The 17,106-nt window shown below is 31.7% G+C and overlaps 1 protein-coding gene and 1 long non-coding RNA gene across 7 annotated transcripts in view; one reads left to right on the top strand and one right to left on the bottom strand.

Annotated features, from left to right (window-relative positions):
• LOC127713015 (uncharacterized) overlaps nucleotides 1–1,426 on the bottom strand; it is a 40,848-nt gene extending 39,422 nt beyond the window's left edge. Inside the window, exon 1 of the long non-coding RNA XR_007987362.1 lies at nucleotides 725–1,426. This is a non-coding gene — a long non-coding RNA (uncharacterized LOC127713015). The remainder of the gene's footprint in view (nucleotides 1–724) is intronic.
• The window catches only part of LOC127712999 (small G protein signaling modulator 1-like), a 361,281-nt gene that overhangs the window by 51,473 nt on the left and 292,702 nt on the right, over nucleotides 1–17,106 (top strand). For all 6 annotated transcript variants that reach the window (XR_007987360.1, XM_052219585.1, XM_052219583.1 and 3 more), the window contains exons 8-9: nucleotides 7,894–8,031; nucleotides 9,343–9,473. Coding sequence is in view for 5 of the 6 variants with exons in the window: in XM_052219585.1 (XP_052075545.1) it covers nucleotides 7,894–8,031; nucleotides 9,343–9,473 (269 nt within the window). In the remaining variant the exon portion in view is untranslated. The remainder of the gene's footprint in view (nucleotides 1–7,893; nucleotides 8,032–9,342; nucleotides 9,474–17,106) is intronic.

Raw genomic sequence — 17,106 nt, 5'->3', positions numbered from 1 at the left:
GATCTCTCTGAAATTATACCAAAAGTTTCCATACCACAAAGGGATGGTTAGGATTGGCTTTGGGGGTTATAGCTCAAACCCTTTAGGAATTAGGGGCAAAAAAGGGGGAAAAACAAGGGTTTCCTGGTTAATGGACAATTAAAAAAAAATACCATGTTATGTTTTGATTACCTCCATTACACTGCTTTTAAATTATGTATAAAGAAATGTTATATTGTCTTGAGGTGATTGGCTGTCAATTTATTTTAAGAAGTTACAATTGAAAAATGCTGATTAAGGAATATTAATTTTAGCCATTATTATGTATGTCATTTTCTATTTTAAGACTTTTATGATGTATTTAAATGGGTAATGGTTACAAACTCCATTGGAAATTTGAATTGAGATAATGACTATATCTTATGGGGAATTTTTTTTTTTTTGGGGGGGGGGGTTCAATTTGCAACAGCATAATGTATTGCACTAAAGCAAAAAAAAGGGAGGGTAAATTTTTTTATTTTTTTTTTGGGGGGGGGGGGGTCAATTCGCAACAGCATAGTGTATTGCACAAAAGCAAAAAATTGAATATAAATTCAAATGATATAACCAATTCTAAGTTCTTTGACTACAGTTATTCTGTGTCAGAAACCTATTATGTGTCAAATATTTAATTACAATCCAAATTCAGACCTGTATCAAGCGCGAATATTGGGTCCATTTTTGCCCCAACTGTTCAGGATTGGACCTCTGCGGTCGTATCCAGCTACGCTCAGGGAAGCAATTTATTTTCTTATACATCCATACCATATCCCTTCTTTCTTATCATATATAAAGCCAAAAAGATTTACTTCAAACTTTTTTGGTTATTCAGAATAACATAACTTGAATTGGTTGTCATGACAATATCAGAGTTTTTTATCTTTGCACTCTTTGTTTTCAAGTATCTTTCAAAACGCTGTCATTTAATATTTGTATCAATTAAAATTCTACACAGCATAGATTTCAAGAACTTTATAATTTGTCAAGTCCATTGCTTTAATCGTGTCATAGAATATTAATGTAACAGTAAAATTTTATGGCATTTAAACATATTGTTTTATTGCAAAACAAACAATTTGACCTTCATGTAATTTCTCAGCAGCGTAACAGTGTTTTGGTTTTAACGTTATTTCACGAGTTAGGTGAATAATCAATCACACTGATGTCTGAGGTAATTGCATTGTTAAACGAAAGAAATTTGATTGTTCTATCAAATTACTATTGATTGATTTCACATGTTCATATAAAAAACCATTAAAAGTTCATGCTTGGAAGATGGAAGTTATCACCTTGTTTCATCAATGTTCCCTGTATAATTGAATAATTTCTGAATGCTGATTACAAAGTTGTTACTTTTTACATTTTATTTTGATTTAGTATGGAAGATTGACATTTTAAAAACTGGGAAAAGGAGAACATTAGAAAAGTAACTCTCCTTACATGTATGATAAAATTGACAAAATATTTTGTCATCTTTTGTTTTTGTTTTTTTTATTTTGATGACAATGCATACAGATTATTAGCTATTGCCAAATATCTCATGATCAGCAGCATCCCTGCCGAGAATGTACCAAGGACTGCCATTTTTTGCCACTAGATTTTCCACTGATTGATTTGTTTCTAAGATGTATACTCAGTACTTCATGTATTCAATCAGCATTACATTCTTGTATCCTGATACCTGTCACCTACTGAAACAGATACTGTAAATTCAGAAATTATTGCGAGGATTTTATTAATGCGAATAATGCGACTGGTTAAGTATCGCAATAATAAGAACTCGCATTCTGATAACTGAAACATAGACCTTTATGCAGATTTTTTCGAAATCGCAATAATTAAACTCGCATTTTTGTCCATTCTTGAATAATCGCAATAATTTCTGAATTTACAGTATTTAGTTTTTTGTGAACTGTTATTCATTGTTTTTCCTTTGGATATGACATTGTCAGCTTTCTTCAATCAATTGCCACATTTGTATATTAGTCCTTCTTATCAAGATAAAATGATAATATTCTGATACCAGTCAGCTACTAAAATGATGTTTAATCAACATTAAAATCTGATATCCTGTTACTAAAGAATACTATTTTATCTATACTGAACTCTGATATCCTTATACCAGTCAGCTACTAAAAGTTAGAAAGCAAATTAGATTCCAGATAGTTGGGCCATATGTAACAAATGGCTTTTTTTCATCAGTATTGATAGGACAGATGAATTATCTTTTATGTATCTTTGTGTTATTTTTCTGTTTATGAATCCTAGTGTTCGAGCAGACATGATTTATTTGTTAGGTAGCCTATTTCCTTGCATGTGGTCGTGCAATCATATATTATTGTTACAAAATCTTTGATAAAAAGGGATAGCTTTTGAAATAGAATTAAAATTATGTAGGTAGGACTACTACTGTTCAAGCAAGCTGTGTTTTTTAGCTTAGCTGGTTTCAACAGCTTATAACTTTGTAATACGCTCTTGTAACAACGGAATAGAATTGATCACTTGCAAATAGATTACCGGTTATACTAGTTTAAAATTGTGGTGGAATGACAGCGAAAGTTTATTGACTTGTCATATAAGTTATATAAGCATTTGGCACGAAAGAAGGAAAATGTTCATTAGAGCTTGTTTTTAACTGCTTCTAAGCCTCATCCATATATCATGTTTATGAAAAGTGTAGACAATATTATTGTCTAATTTTTGGAACTGTTATTTTCTAAAAATAGATGGGACAAGATATCAAAGGGGGGGGGGGGGGGGGGGGATCGTCTGTCTTAACAAAGACAGACAACAAAAAGAGATAACAAGCAAAAGTTTATGAAATACTACACAGAAAGCTGATGGAATTGATTGTTAAACAACACAAACCCCACCAAAAATAGATGATGAACTCAGGTGATGTAGATGGGTAAGCAGTTCTAGTTCCACTAATGGCACCTGTCATGTTCCTCAGATCAAGTTAAAATCTGGTCATTATTTGTATTGTCGGAGCCATACATACAGTTTAATATGAATAAATGTGATCACCTGTTTATTATTCAGTTTGATATACATGTATGAATTTTATATGTTTCTTTTGACTTTGTAATATCTGTTGGCTTGCTGTCACACTGATTTTTCTGCAACATTTGGTAACTTATAATTTCTCTCTTACAAATATGATACGGTAATATCAGTATCACTAACAGGGTATTTGATTCCCCTTTTTTTTTGTAACAGTAGAAAAAACGAAAGTATAAAAAGCTATTATTATATTTACTTTCATCCTTCTTCACAGGTAACACCTGGCTCAATTATTACCTGCGAACAGTTAGTGATAAAAAATAGAAAAAAAATAATAAACTGTTACAAGGAATTGTTAGTCCTTTTGAATAATTCACTTAAGATGCTGTTAGGCTTAAAACAATAAGAGCATGTTTATGCCTTTCATAACTTTAAAGATGATATCCCCTACGGTGTACGTAAGATGAACTCCACATGCAACATTGTGGTAATTAAGACAATGCATATGAAACGTCAGTCTAGGAAATTATGACCCATTGGTTCTCTGATGTGTCATTTCCTGTCACGTACTACATCCCAGAAGTCGATTCAGACGTCAAAAATCAATATACAACAATAAGACATTAGATTATGGTAAGGTGTTCCTTAACTAATTGTTGAGTATTGTGTAGATCACCAGTGTAAGAAATCAACAATGAATTGAGTTGTCTCATTCTATTAGTTAACTTCATCTTGGACAATTACCAAAGGATTGCAGCAATTTGTACTTAATATAGCCAGTGTTTTGGTATTAACATGATGTAGCTAAATTTCCAGTTCATATAATTATGTATAAATGGTAAAATTAAGGTTAGATTGCAATTCCATAAGGGAATGTTGACTTTCATGATACAGTTATTGGTTTTTATGCCCCTGCCGTAGCGGAGGGGGCATTAAGTTTTACCCTTAATTGTCTGTCTGTACGTCTTATAATTGGTTTCTGTTCTTTTACTTTAGTTTGCCTCAACCAAATGTTATGAAACTTATACACAATGCTTATTACCACAAAACACAGATCAAGTTTGAATTTGGGTGGCATCACTTTTACCTTTCTAGAGTTATGCCCTTTACAAATGGAAAAATTGCTGAATTTTTGTCTCTAACTTAAGTTTGCCTCAACCAAAAGTTATGAATCTTTTACACAATGCTTATTACCACAAAACACAGATCAAGATTGAATTTTGGTGGTGTCACTTTTACTGTTCTAGAGTTATGCCCCTTTACAAATGGTTTTCGTTCTCTTACTTATTGTAATTTATAGGCCCCTTTTATCTCACCTAGCCCAAAACTGGAAAAACTATAAAATATAGATAAAAACTGTAAACAGCAAAAATTATCAGCAATAGAGGATATACAAAAATGCCAATATGGCAGAAACCATTGGATGACTCTTAAAGGAGTTATTGCCCTTGAATGAATTATTGTTTTATTTTTTTATGACATCAAAAACTATAACATGTAATAGATAGGTACAAACTGCTGGGCAATACAAAATTACAAGATCTACAAAAATAACATAACTGATTGAAATAAATGTGAAAATGAATACAAAAATTTCAAATCTTTACCAAGTGAGCTATTCAGGCTTTTAGGATCCTCTTGTTTGTTTTAATGCTCTCAAACATTTTAACTTATTGATCTTTAAAACTTTTGGTCATGACTCATGAGCATACATGAAACCAATTCATATTATATATTGTTATTTGCATTTTTTAAACTCCCTTTGAGGAGTTTGATGTCGGCTGTTTTTAGATTTAATGCTCTTAGATCCTTGTATGTAATTTTTTTTGAGAAACTCTAGGTCCAGAGTGTACCTGGCAAAAGTTCTTCTGCATTGAAGTCACTGTGTGATTTATAGTATACCGTAATACTAATTATATATATAAGCATTTAGCTTTAACCTATTTTGTTTGATTATGTTTTCCAAAATTTTAACCCAAGACTTGAAATTTGGTCTTTGCTACTTCTCTTCTTAGCAGGCGTCATTTAGAAGCAAAGTTATTAGATTTGTTGCTGTTTGTCACAGCTTATTCGTTGATATGAACCATTTAATTAGTAAGAGATCACCAGGCAAAGTTGATATTTCTTTTTTCTCACAGTTTGGTTTGGTAAACACGACTATCTGAAAGACAAAACTACAGGGAATGTAAATAACAACATAAGCTTCTATTAACTTTATTCATTACTTTAGTAAGCTCCATAGGGATCTTAGAGCATGCTAAATTGTGTAGACAGCTGTTTATTGTCGAAGGCTGTATATTGACCTTTTCAAGTCTTTTGGTTATTTTTGTGTTGTTGTCTCATGTATATCTCTTATCTCCTCATATTCATTCATTACTCTTTATTGATTGGTTCTTTCCTAATGTTTCTCTGGATTGTGGTCTTACATACATCCGTACTACATCCATTCCATCTAAAAAATAATATCTTTAAAAAAATTGTTGCAAGTATAGAAAGTGGCATGTAATGAAATTTATGGTTACCTTTTTTATGTCTCTAACTGGCTGGTCACCTGAAACAAGCTTTTTCACATGAGCAATATTAATTTCATTTTTATGTAGCTTTATGTAAAATTTATACTTTTAAACTGACATCACAAGAAAAACTGGTGAATAAGTGATTCAAAGCTTGTAACAGTCTGAGAAAGTGTGATCTTGAGTTAGGAATTGACATTACCTTGAGTGACTTCGTGATTCTTGATAGAGAAATCTGTTTTGTGTGTTTGATAAGTTGATGGACTGTTTAGTTGGCGTTTAAGAAATATTCTGGAATATTTTCATGTTTTAAAAATTAAGATTAGCATTTAACAGATTAATCAGATATTTTTGGCACATCATGATCCGGTCTGGAAAAAATTGATGAATATGGCAAAGAGGTCAGAATGGGTTCAAGCCTCTTGTCTGTAAATGACTACTATCAAAACATCATGGTTTAACAAAATGCACTTTCGATATATATATATCATGCACAACGTTAATGATAAATGCTTCCTTTTTTGCTTACGTTGTTGGACTGATGTCCCATGAAACAAGAGAGAAAATGCAAGGCTTGTAGAGCCGTACATAGCAAGTACAAATAAATTTTATATTTTCTGGACAATGTACAGATATTGTTTTTTTTCCATCAATTTAACCCTTGCACTTTTAAGTTAAGTCTTTTTATTTCCAAATTGTTGTATTTGGTTTTGATAAACATCAACATGGTCAATCTTGGACTGCGGAGATGACTTGGAAAATAAACTGTTACCATTACTGTTAGCTCAAGATAGATGCAGGATAACAGGAGCAAAGCTTATTTGAAAAAAAAAACCAAAAAAACTGTTATTTGTATAATAGTTGGTTGATTGCGGAATAAAAAGTTTGTCACCTCATCAGAGGTCAATATTTTATTCCTGTGGACCATTTTTCATTTTCCAGTGAAACAGCTGACTGATTGCTAGAGAATGCTATCTGCAATGGTGTTGAGCAATATCAACAAAAAAGTATAAGATGAAAATGACTCTGCAGGGTTTGGCCTAAAGCAGGATCTGTTTGCCAATTAGTCAACCATTTCATTTGGAAAATCTAAATATGAGGCTTATATGAACAGTAGCAATCTGAATGACTATTTTTTGAATGCCTTAAACCTATTACTAAACTGTAACTATATGAATGATAATAGATATTTTCAATTTGTTTCAGTAATCTAATATTTTAAATTGCTTTATAAATTATTTGGACAGAAATACTTTTCAAGATCGATACTATCCTCATTTCTTTTAATTAAAGACATACTTCGTTTTGTTCTTTGAAACATGTAATTGGATTGAAACTGCCTTCGTTGTGCATTGTCATTGGCTTTTTAGATTAATTACGTTTTATCTTAAATCTTCCTGTGAGCATTTTCTACAAATTCTGTACAATTTATTTATCTTTCTTAAGATAATGAAAGCCTTTCAGATATGGAACAATCATTAATAAATCTAGGTCACTGCTTTGAAATGTTTTGCTAATAATACCTTATGTCAGCATTTTGAGGAATATTAGACACTAAGACATAAATCTGGATGGGTAGCATGTGGAAATAGTTATTGTAACATATGATAATTTTCTTTAATGATTTCAAGGAAGCCCAACAATATTTTGTAAATTTTTGTAACTCCCATTTTTGGGAACTTATCTCGAGTTCTATTATGACATCAAATTTTCTGGCCATTTTCCTTTTGTGACAACTTAAAAAGCACAATTGTGCATAATTATGACATCATGCAAAAAGATTTTGGAGATTAGTGAAGACAAATAATGTACATATTGTCAAAATCATTATTGGATTCTATCAAAGAATGTTACGAGATACAAATATTTATTCACTCTCATTCTGAATATGCATGAAGTATAATTGCCACTGGATTTTAAGTAAATATTACTTTCACTCGATTTTGTTCACTCTTATTATTTCAATTTAAAAAATAAACAGCATCGTTATTTTATATATTTTGAAATTTTATGATTATTGTCAGTCTGGTGATAAAGCAATATTTCCTCAGTGCATATGGTGCAGTAGAAGAATCTATATTCAGTTTATTAGATACCAGTTTAATTGATTTCATTGTTAATAATATGATTCATAAAATTATTATGAAAGAAATTGTTAATATCCTTTTTTTAATTGATTTCTTAAAATCCAGGTTACAGTGATATTCTACAAGCCACGAACTACACAAAGTGAAATCAATAAATTTAAGTTTTTCACAATATATCATTCCATTTCAGTTGTTGTTTCATTTTTTATCTATCTATTTTTTGGTAATAACTCATAAATATGAATTTTTCACTTATATTGTTATATTTACAGGTGAGAAGAAATACCAGTTCTAGCAGTGAAGAAAGCTCTAAAAGTTTCCATTTGTCAGCCAAAGAATATGTTGAGTCCCTGCACCAGAACTCCAAGACAACACTGTTGTATGGCAAAAACAATGTCTATGTACAGCCAGTAAGTCTACAGTTTATATTGGAAGCTTTGAAATATACTAGAACTTTGGATACCAACAGTGGAGCAGGAACTGTCCACCCTTCATGAGCACCAATGTATACCCCATTTTTTATGGTGTTCATGGATGATATGCTCTCTCTTTAGTTCTATGAATTTTTTTTGTGGATGTACTGTTTTTGATATGCCCCACTGTGGTGAAGGGAGCAGTAAGTGTTACTCTTCACAGTCCTTCTGTCTATCCCATTTTCATTTCAGCACTCTAATTTAAGTTATTCTCATCCAAATTTTATGAAACTTATACACAATTCTAAGAACCAAAACTAGCAGACAGAGATCTAATTTGTCTCTTACTGTTCTAGAGTTATGCCCCTTTATAACATGGAAAATTGCAATTTTTTTATGTTTCCTGCTGTTATTGAAGTTTTATGCATCCAAATTTTATAAACTCGTATATAATCCTAAGAACCAAAACTTGCAGACAGAGTTTGAATTTGGGCAGTGAGTCACTTACCGTTCTATAGTTATGCCCCTTTTTATCTTGAAAAATTGCAAATTTTTGTTTGTTTCAGCATTCTAACTTAAGTTTGTCTCATCTAAATTTTATGAAATACATACACAATGCTAGAAACTACAACAACCAGACAGTTCAAATTTGGGCATTGAGTCATTTAATGTTCTAGAGTTATGCCCCTTTTTAACTTGGAAAATTGCAAAGCTTGAGCCGGGGCATTCATGTCCTCTTAGACACATTATTCTTTTATTTCTTTTGTGGGTTTCGATTTCCTTTTTGGTATCTTTGTCTCCTTCGTTTTATATCCAAAACACAAGTAACAAGAAAATTATTCGTTTAGAACACATTTGTATATACCTTGTAGGATAAATTATACATTAATTAGAACACCTCTTATAAATTGATGGTATCTTGGATTTTCAATGAATTAAAGTGTTTTTGTGTATTTCAACTTCATTAACCAATTCATAAGCATTTTGGGGGAATTTAAAGGAACAACAGATACTCCAAACATGTGAATTTTAACATTGGGATTATTTTGTTTCTTTTGTCATGTATGTGATCACATAAAGTGCTCAAACATATCCTTAGTGCAATTTGTTTTTACAAATCAACAATATTTATAAAAAGGGCACACTTATCTTTGATGTGCAAATTTCACCCCACACGAACACACAACAACCTGCAAAAATGTCCATGTTAACAGTAGTGTATTGGCAGCATGTATCACTTATCTCTACACAAATATGATTAGGGTTTTCAGCCTTGACAGTTCATGGTAGGAAATTTTCTATTTATAGAAAGAAGATGTTGAGTCCTTAGCAGGTTACCTGTCTTTGCACCAATCAGCTGGAGGGCTGACGGTCATGTGGACACCAAATCAGTTGATGAATGGATGTATAAAAGATGAGGAAGAGGATGTTGATAGGAGGTAAGAATACAAAGGAGACATTTGTCAAGTGGCCCAGATTACATATATTGAAATTATATGACATTATTGGTTGCAGTTCTGAATTATGATTTAGCCTTTGTTTTGTATATGGCAAATGCAGTTGTGCAAAAATGGCTGAAATGTTCATTTTGTTGTTAAAGATTTGGATCAATACATAAAGAATGTGGCAAGGTTAAACAGGTTTGTCAGCACTCAACCCTCCAAATAAACTGAGACACAAAAAAAGAGCATAGTGTATAATTCAGTTCGAAAGGCTTATTGGTATTTATTGATACAGATTGGTACTTGATGCACAAAAAAGCAAAAAACAAAATGACAGAAAACACAAAGTACCAATCTAAGATTAAAAAATAGTTCAAAGCCTAATCTCAACTAATTAAAAAAAAACATGTTCTCCCACACTAAAATGGCTACCATGTTTGAATGTCCCTTTGGTATCTTTTGCCTCTCTTCTCCAGTACACATCCAATGGATTTTTTGTAAAAACATCATATAAATAACTGTTTGTGATCAATAGCTTATCTTTAATCAAAATTTTCTTCAATTTTTCAAGATTCTATAGTACTTTTAAACATATATTATAATGCCTATTATATAAAAAGAAAGCTATATAACTTCCATATCAAACATGACATTTAAAAGTACCAACAGTACATTATAAAAGATTCATGACATCGGAAATAATGGCACATTAAATGAGAACAAAAATAAATCCTACATTAACACATCATTAATTTATATATGCATCACAATATTTATCTATTTTAAGAATAACATATCCCACTCGTGTTATCTACTGTGCTGAAAATAAATTTAGTGCATGCAAGCATGGTATAATTTAGACTATACTGAAAGTATTGTCCACAAACCAGAATCTATAAGTATTAATAAAAAAAACTGCCACCCACTCGTTTCCACTCTCAATTGATTTGTGTTGTTAGTTCGGTAATATTGGAAATTAATGTTTAATGATAAAAATACAAATAAAAGATAACATTAAATAGTAATCATCTAGTTGTGTAGATATCTCAGATAAAGGTCAACCACAATCCAAATTAGTAGGATGTAAGCATATTAAACAAATTGTAAAAAAATGGTAGAAGATATCAAAGGGCAAGCAAAGTCACAAGTTGAAAAAGGACAGACAAGGCCATGACCAAAAGACAAAAAAAAAAAACAGAAGTCCACAAAATACCACCAATAAAAATACAGATTTCAGGGTGTCACATGTGGAGCAGGATCTGCTTCCCCTTCCAAAGCCCAGAGCACTTGAGATCACCTCCGGTTTTTGTGGGGTTTGTATTGCTCTGTCTTTAGTTTCTATCTGTTGTTTGTCTGTTTTTCATTGTTTGCCATGGCATTGTCAGTTTGTTTTTATGCCCCCGCCGAAGTGGAGGGGGGCATTAAGTTTTACCCTTGTCCGTCCGTACGTCCCAAAATTGGTTTCCGTTCTCTAACTTAAGTTTGCCTCAACCAAATGTTATGAAACTTATACACAATGTTTATTACCACAAAACACAGATCAAGTTTGAATTATGGTGCCGTCACTTTAACCGCTCTAGAGTTATGCACCTTTATAAATGGAAAAATTGCAAAATTTTTCATTTCCTTTCTCTAACTTAAATTTGCCTCATCCAAATGTAATGAAACTTATACACAATGCTTATTACCACAATACACAGATCAAGTTTGAATTTTTGGGGCGTCACTTTTACTGTTCTAGAGTTATCCCCCTTTACAAATTTTTCCAATTTTTCATTTTTTTTCCAAAAATATCAATGTCATTCAAGTAATTTTTAAAATTGGAGTTATCTTCCTTTGTCCATGATTATAGTTAAATCAACTACAATCAATGCTTTATACAATGCAATGTTTAATTTTGCCTTCCACTGATAAAACACAGATTAAGTTGAATTTGGGTAGTGTCACTTTAACCATCATTGAGTTATGCCCATTTATAAATAAAAAAATTGCAAAATTTCTAGTTTCCATTCTGTAACTTAAGTTTGCCCCAACCAAACATTATGAAACCTATACACAATACTCATTACCACAAAACTAAGATCAAGCACAAATATTGTTTCCGTTCTCTAACTTTAGTTTGCCTCAACCAAATGTAATGAAACTTATACACAATACTTATTACTACATAATACAGATTAAGTATGAAATTCGGTGGCGTCACTTTTACCATTCTTGAGTTATGTCCCTTTATAAACATAAAAATTGCTGAATTTTTCGTTTCCGTTCTCTAACTTTAGTTTGTCTCAACCAAATATTATAAAACTTATGTACAACCATTCTAGAGTTATGCGTGTTTACAAATAGAAAAATTGCTGAATTTTTTGTTTCTGTTCTCTAATTAAGTTAGCCTCAACCAAATGTTATGAGACTTACACACAATGCTTGTTACCACAAAACTCAGATCAAGTTCAAATTTGGGTAGCGTCACTTTTACCGTTCTTCAGTTATGTCCCTTTATAACTATATGATATGCAAGCGGGGGCATCATTTGTGTCCACATTTATCTACTTATGAATTTGACTTTCCCTTTTGTATCTTTCGCCTCTCTTTGATCAAAAATGGGGTGGGAGTCTAATTAATTTTGCTCTGGAAGAGTCAACAGTTCCTGTTCCATTAAAGACACCCACCATGTTATTCCTGTTCCATTAAAGACACCCACCATGTTATTCCTGTTCCATTAAAGACACCCACCATGTTATTCCTGTTCCATTTAAGACACCCACCATGTTATTCCTGTTCCATTGAAGACACCCACCATGTTATTCCTGTTCCATTGAAGACATCCACCATGTTATTCCTGTTCCATTAATCATTACTGGATTTATTAGGATTACAACTGAAAATATTAAAGTGTAAACCACCTGAACAATTCAAGAAAATTTAATCAAGACCTGAACAAAATTTATTTTGGTTTTGAAATCAATATCGCTTAGTTTAATTGATTGATTGCATTGTTCAACACTTTTGTGCTATTTTGTGGTGGTCAGTATTTATTGGTATAGGAAGCTGGAGTGCTTGGAGAGAACCACCAACCTTTGGTAGGAAAACTAATAATCCTAGTCAATTAAGATTGCAGTCGAGCACACCCGCCACATGCGGAATTCAAACTCACAACTTCAGTGTTGACAGGCCAGCGATACAGAAGTTCAACTACTTAGACCACTCAGCCACCGAGACCTCTGCTTAGTTTAAACATCTTGATTCACCTGACTCAGCCAGATGAAGGTGAATGATTTTTTGTGATGAAACAAAATAGATTTATTGTCAGTTCCTTTACAGAGTTTGGTTTTGTGTTTTTGATCAGTATTTCCTTGGATTTTGTGATTGTACCTTTTGATTTTTCTTAAAAAATTCTCTTTGAAAAGTTTGTTTATTTGGAAAAAAATGTACATGAAATATTTTTATTTATTTACTGGTGTTACCTATGTGCCAGCCAATCATCTGAGTTGTATAAAAACTTACTGAGACGTACAGTAACTAGTAAAACCCAGTAAGTTATAGCACCAGCTTTTTACACAAAAAACACAAATGAACTATAGCATAATGATAAGCTGAGTATAAACAATGCTATGGTTATGTTACACACTCTCTAGTATAGCTGTTAATCACTCCTGCTCCTATAGGTGCTGCTGTCTTGATTTCGTATCCAAATTTAGTGAAATATATCCTTAGAATTACCCAGCATTACTTGACAAGCACTGTGTAACAGCTAACTTAAAGCTAGGTTTTACCATCTGGACAATCACTGTGTTATCTACATTCTCTAAGCTAGGTTTTACCATATACTTGATACTTAAACACTGCTGATGTTAGGCTATAAGCTAAATGTCTCATGCTTATTTTAACTATATAACTAATTATGATATTCATATTTTATGTTATAAATTATATGGTTTATAAAAAGGTGTTTCTATGACTTAATAATATAATATTAATTGCTATATGATACCATATCCTGTGGATTCACTATTTTTCGTGGGATACTAATTTTCGTGGATTTCGTGGATACAGGGGAACCATGAATTCAAATGTTCAACGAATTTCAAATTTTTTATAAGCTTGTATGAAGATTTTTATAGCAAAACCACGAAATCAAATATCCACGAAAATGCAAGTTTTCCTCAATCCACGAAAATAAATGAATCCACAGTACTGTTAATTCATAAATTATTGCGATGTATTTATTAATGCTAAATGAGACAGTATCAGGTTTGTAATAATAAAAACTTGCAGTCATAATTTCAGAAGTGATTTTCCTTCACAAAATTTTTGCCATCGCATTTATTAAATCTATTATTTTTTGCCAGTATCCAGTGATTGGCAATGATAAATGCACGCATTAATTTCTGAATATTTACAGTATATACCATATATTTATACCTATATGCTGTATTTGCTTTTGATTTGAAATAACCTACTAAACCAAACATCAAACTTTTTTTATGAGTTACTGCTGCCGAAAGGTTGATTTTAGTAAACTACATTTTCTATAAGCTAGGTGTTATGATACTGAGCTAATTGCTAGAATGTACTGAAAAAAGTTTGCTAGATTTTTCATCCAGCTAAATCTGTTTGCTAGGTTAAACTATACAACTGACTACAGTAGGTAAATAGATATAGATTGCTTACTTTATGGTGATGGTCATATTGCGATTAGCTATATATATTTCATTAGTTTCAGTCGTGATATTACAATTAGCAATATATATTTAATCAGTTTCAATCGTGATAATACAATTAGTAATATATATTTCATTAGTTTCAATCGTGATATTACAATTAGCAATATATATTTAATCAGTTTCAATCGTGATATTACAAATGTTGACATTCTTTTCCTTTAAATAACTGAGCACACATGATTCATGCGTTGTCCATCTCTAGCTAAGGGGTTAAATTGAAGTTCACATGAATACGTATTCAATGAGGTCGAATTATTCACTTGCAAGTGAATAATTCATCATCAATGTTTCTTAGCTTATTTTGACAAAATTGAACCATACTGGCTGCTAAAAGCGATTTAGTATTTCACTATTTCATTTCATTAATGATTGAACAAAACAAATCATATTTTATATTTTTTATGTATCTCATAGCTAGTGCCCCTTTAAAAGGGAATTGCAATTTTCAGTTATTTATTTTTTTCATTTGTGATATTGCAATTGGAAATGTATATTTGATTTGTTTTCAATGGCAATATTGCAATTAGAGATGTGAATTGGAAATATGGTTCCATTTGGAAAACACAAGTCTATGGGAATATTGTAGCCTTGGCAATAGATAAACTGTGATTTTACCCTTTTAGCTTTTCATTTTTAAATAGTTTTCACTTGTGCATGGGTATGGTATCTTCCTGTTAGATAAATAAAACAAATAACTTATCAGTGAGAATGCAGTTTATTCTGGATACCTTTTTCTGCCTTCATATTCCATTAGAAACCCGTTCAATCTTCCTAACATCAAGCAAAATAACAGAAGAGCACTTTACTTTGTAAAATGTGAACTGTAAAGATGTGGGCTTAAGTGAAATAAAATATATACACTTAACAGATATTGTTTTATTATTCCAAGCCGAAATCGCCATTGAGTGGTTATAGCATGAATAATAATTGGATCTTTCTAGTTTGGTTATGTAACTGCAGCATGTCGGGAATATTTGATGCATTTAAAACTGATAAAATTTAGATAAAATATAAAAAGCAGGGAGCTTAATAGAATTATAATAAATAGCAGTCAACATAATTGAATTATACATGAATGTAAATTGATCTTCTGTGAATTCAAACCTAATGCTTATTACAGTCAGTTATTTAAATATGATAGATAAATGTCATTTTTCATTTTTCATTTTTTCAGATTTTTTTTTTTTTTTCGATGGAAAACTAAATTTTCAATCTGTTTTTATACGACCGCAAAAAAATTTTGCGGTCGTATATTAGTATGACGTTGGCGTCGTCATCGTTGTCATCGTCGTCCGAAGACACATTGGTTTTCGCACTCTAACTTTAGTTTAAGTGAATAGATCTCTATGAAATTTTACCATAAGGTTCAATACCACAAAAGGACTGATTTTGGGGGTTATGGTACCAACAGTTAAGGAATTAGGGGCCAAAAAGGGGCCAAAAATAAGCATTTTTGTAACTTCCAGACATAACTTGTGTGTAAATTTATGGATTTCTCTGACATTGTTCCACAAGGTTCAATATCACAAAGGGAATGCTTGGATTGATTTTGGGGGTAATTGCCTCCAAATTTTAGGAATAAGGGGCCAAAAAGGGGCAAAAAACAAGCATTTTTCTAGTTTCATGACAATAACTTGTGTGCAAGTGTATGGATCTCTCTGACATTGTATCACAAGGTTCCATATCACAAAGGGAATGCTAGGATTGATTTTGGGGGTAATTGCCTCTAAATTTTAGGAATTAGGGGCCAAAAACAAGTATTTTTCTAGTTTCCAGACAATAACTTGTGTTCAAGTGTATGGATCTCTCTGAAATTGTACTGCAAGGTACCATACCACAAAGGGAAGGCTGGGATTGATTTTGGGGGTAATTCCATCAAAATTTTAGGAATTAGGGGCCATAAAAAAGCAAAAAAACAAGCATTTTTCTAGTTTCAGGACAATAACTTGTGTGTAAATGTATGGATCTTTATGAAATTGTACTGCAAGGTTCCATATCACAAAGGGAAAGCTGGGATTGAGTTTGGGGGTAATTGCCCTTAACGTTTAGGAATTTGGGGCCAAAAAGGGGCCAAAAAACAAGCATTTTTCTAGTTTCCAGACAATAACTTGTGTTCAAGTGTATGGATCTCTCTGAAATTGTACTGCAAGGTACCATACCACAAAAGGAAGGCTGGGATTGAGTTTGGGGGTGATGAATCATAAGGGGGTTCAAAAAATTTGGGGAGGGATTTTTTTTTTCCTTTTTTTTCTTTAAAATTTTCCATTTTAAATTGGTTATTTCTGATTTATATATAAAAGCAAATAATAATGATATGGTTTGAATAGGTAAATTAAAAAAATTTAAGTTCTTAGACCACATTCATTCTGTGTCAGAAACCTATGCTGTGTCAAATATTTAATTACAATCCAAATTCAGTGCTGTATCAAGCTTGAATGTTGTGTCTATACTTGCCCCAACTGTTCAGGGTTCGACCTCTGCAGTCGTATCAAGCTGCGCCCCAGCGGAGCATGTTATTGGCCCTTTTAATAATTAATTAATAAAAACTATTGAGGAAAGAAATATGAATAAAAAATATGTTAGGTAAGAATCAACAGAACAGCATTCAAACAATAAATTAAATACAAAAAAAAAGTTGAACCTGAATTGGTATCTTATGCACTTTTAATAAAATCCTTTATGGTAAAAAATATAAATGAGACAGTAACTCAACAATGATAAAAAAAGGCATCAAAGTCAATATTAAATTAAGTTTTAAATGGTACACAGGAGTCAATACCATATTTCAAGGTCAAACTTAAAGTCACCACAGATAATAAATATTTGAAATTATGTAGTTTAAAATGATTTACTTAGCTTCATACTGTGGCATTAATATTATATTTTATAAATGAAAACCCTTCCCC

This window comes from Mytilus californianus, unplaced genomic scaffold, assembly GCF_021869535.1.
Source record: "Mytilus californianus isolate M0D057914Y unplaced genomic scaffold, xbMytCali1.0.p SCAF_8, whole genome shotgun sequence".
Classification (NCBI taxonomy): Eukaryota; Metazoa; Mollusca; class Bivalvia; order Mytilida; family Mytilidae; genus Mytilus; species Mytilus californianus.
This window is presented reverse-complemented; position numbering and strand designations above follow the sequence as displayed.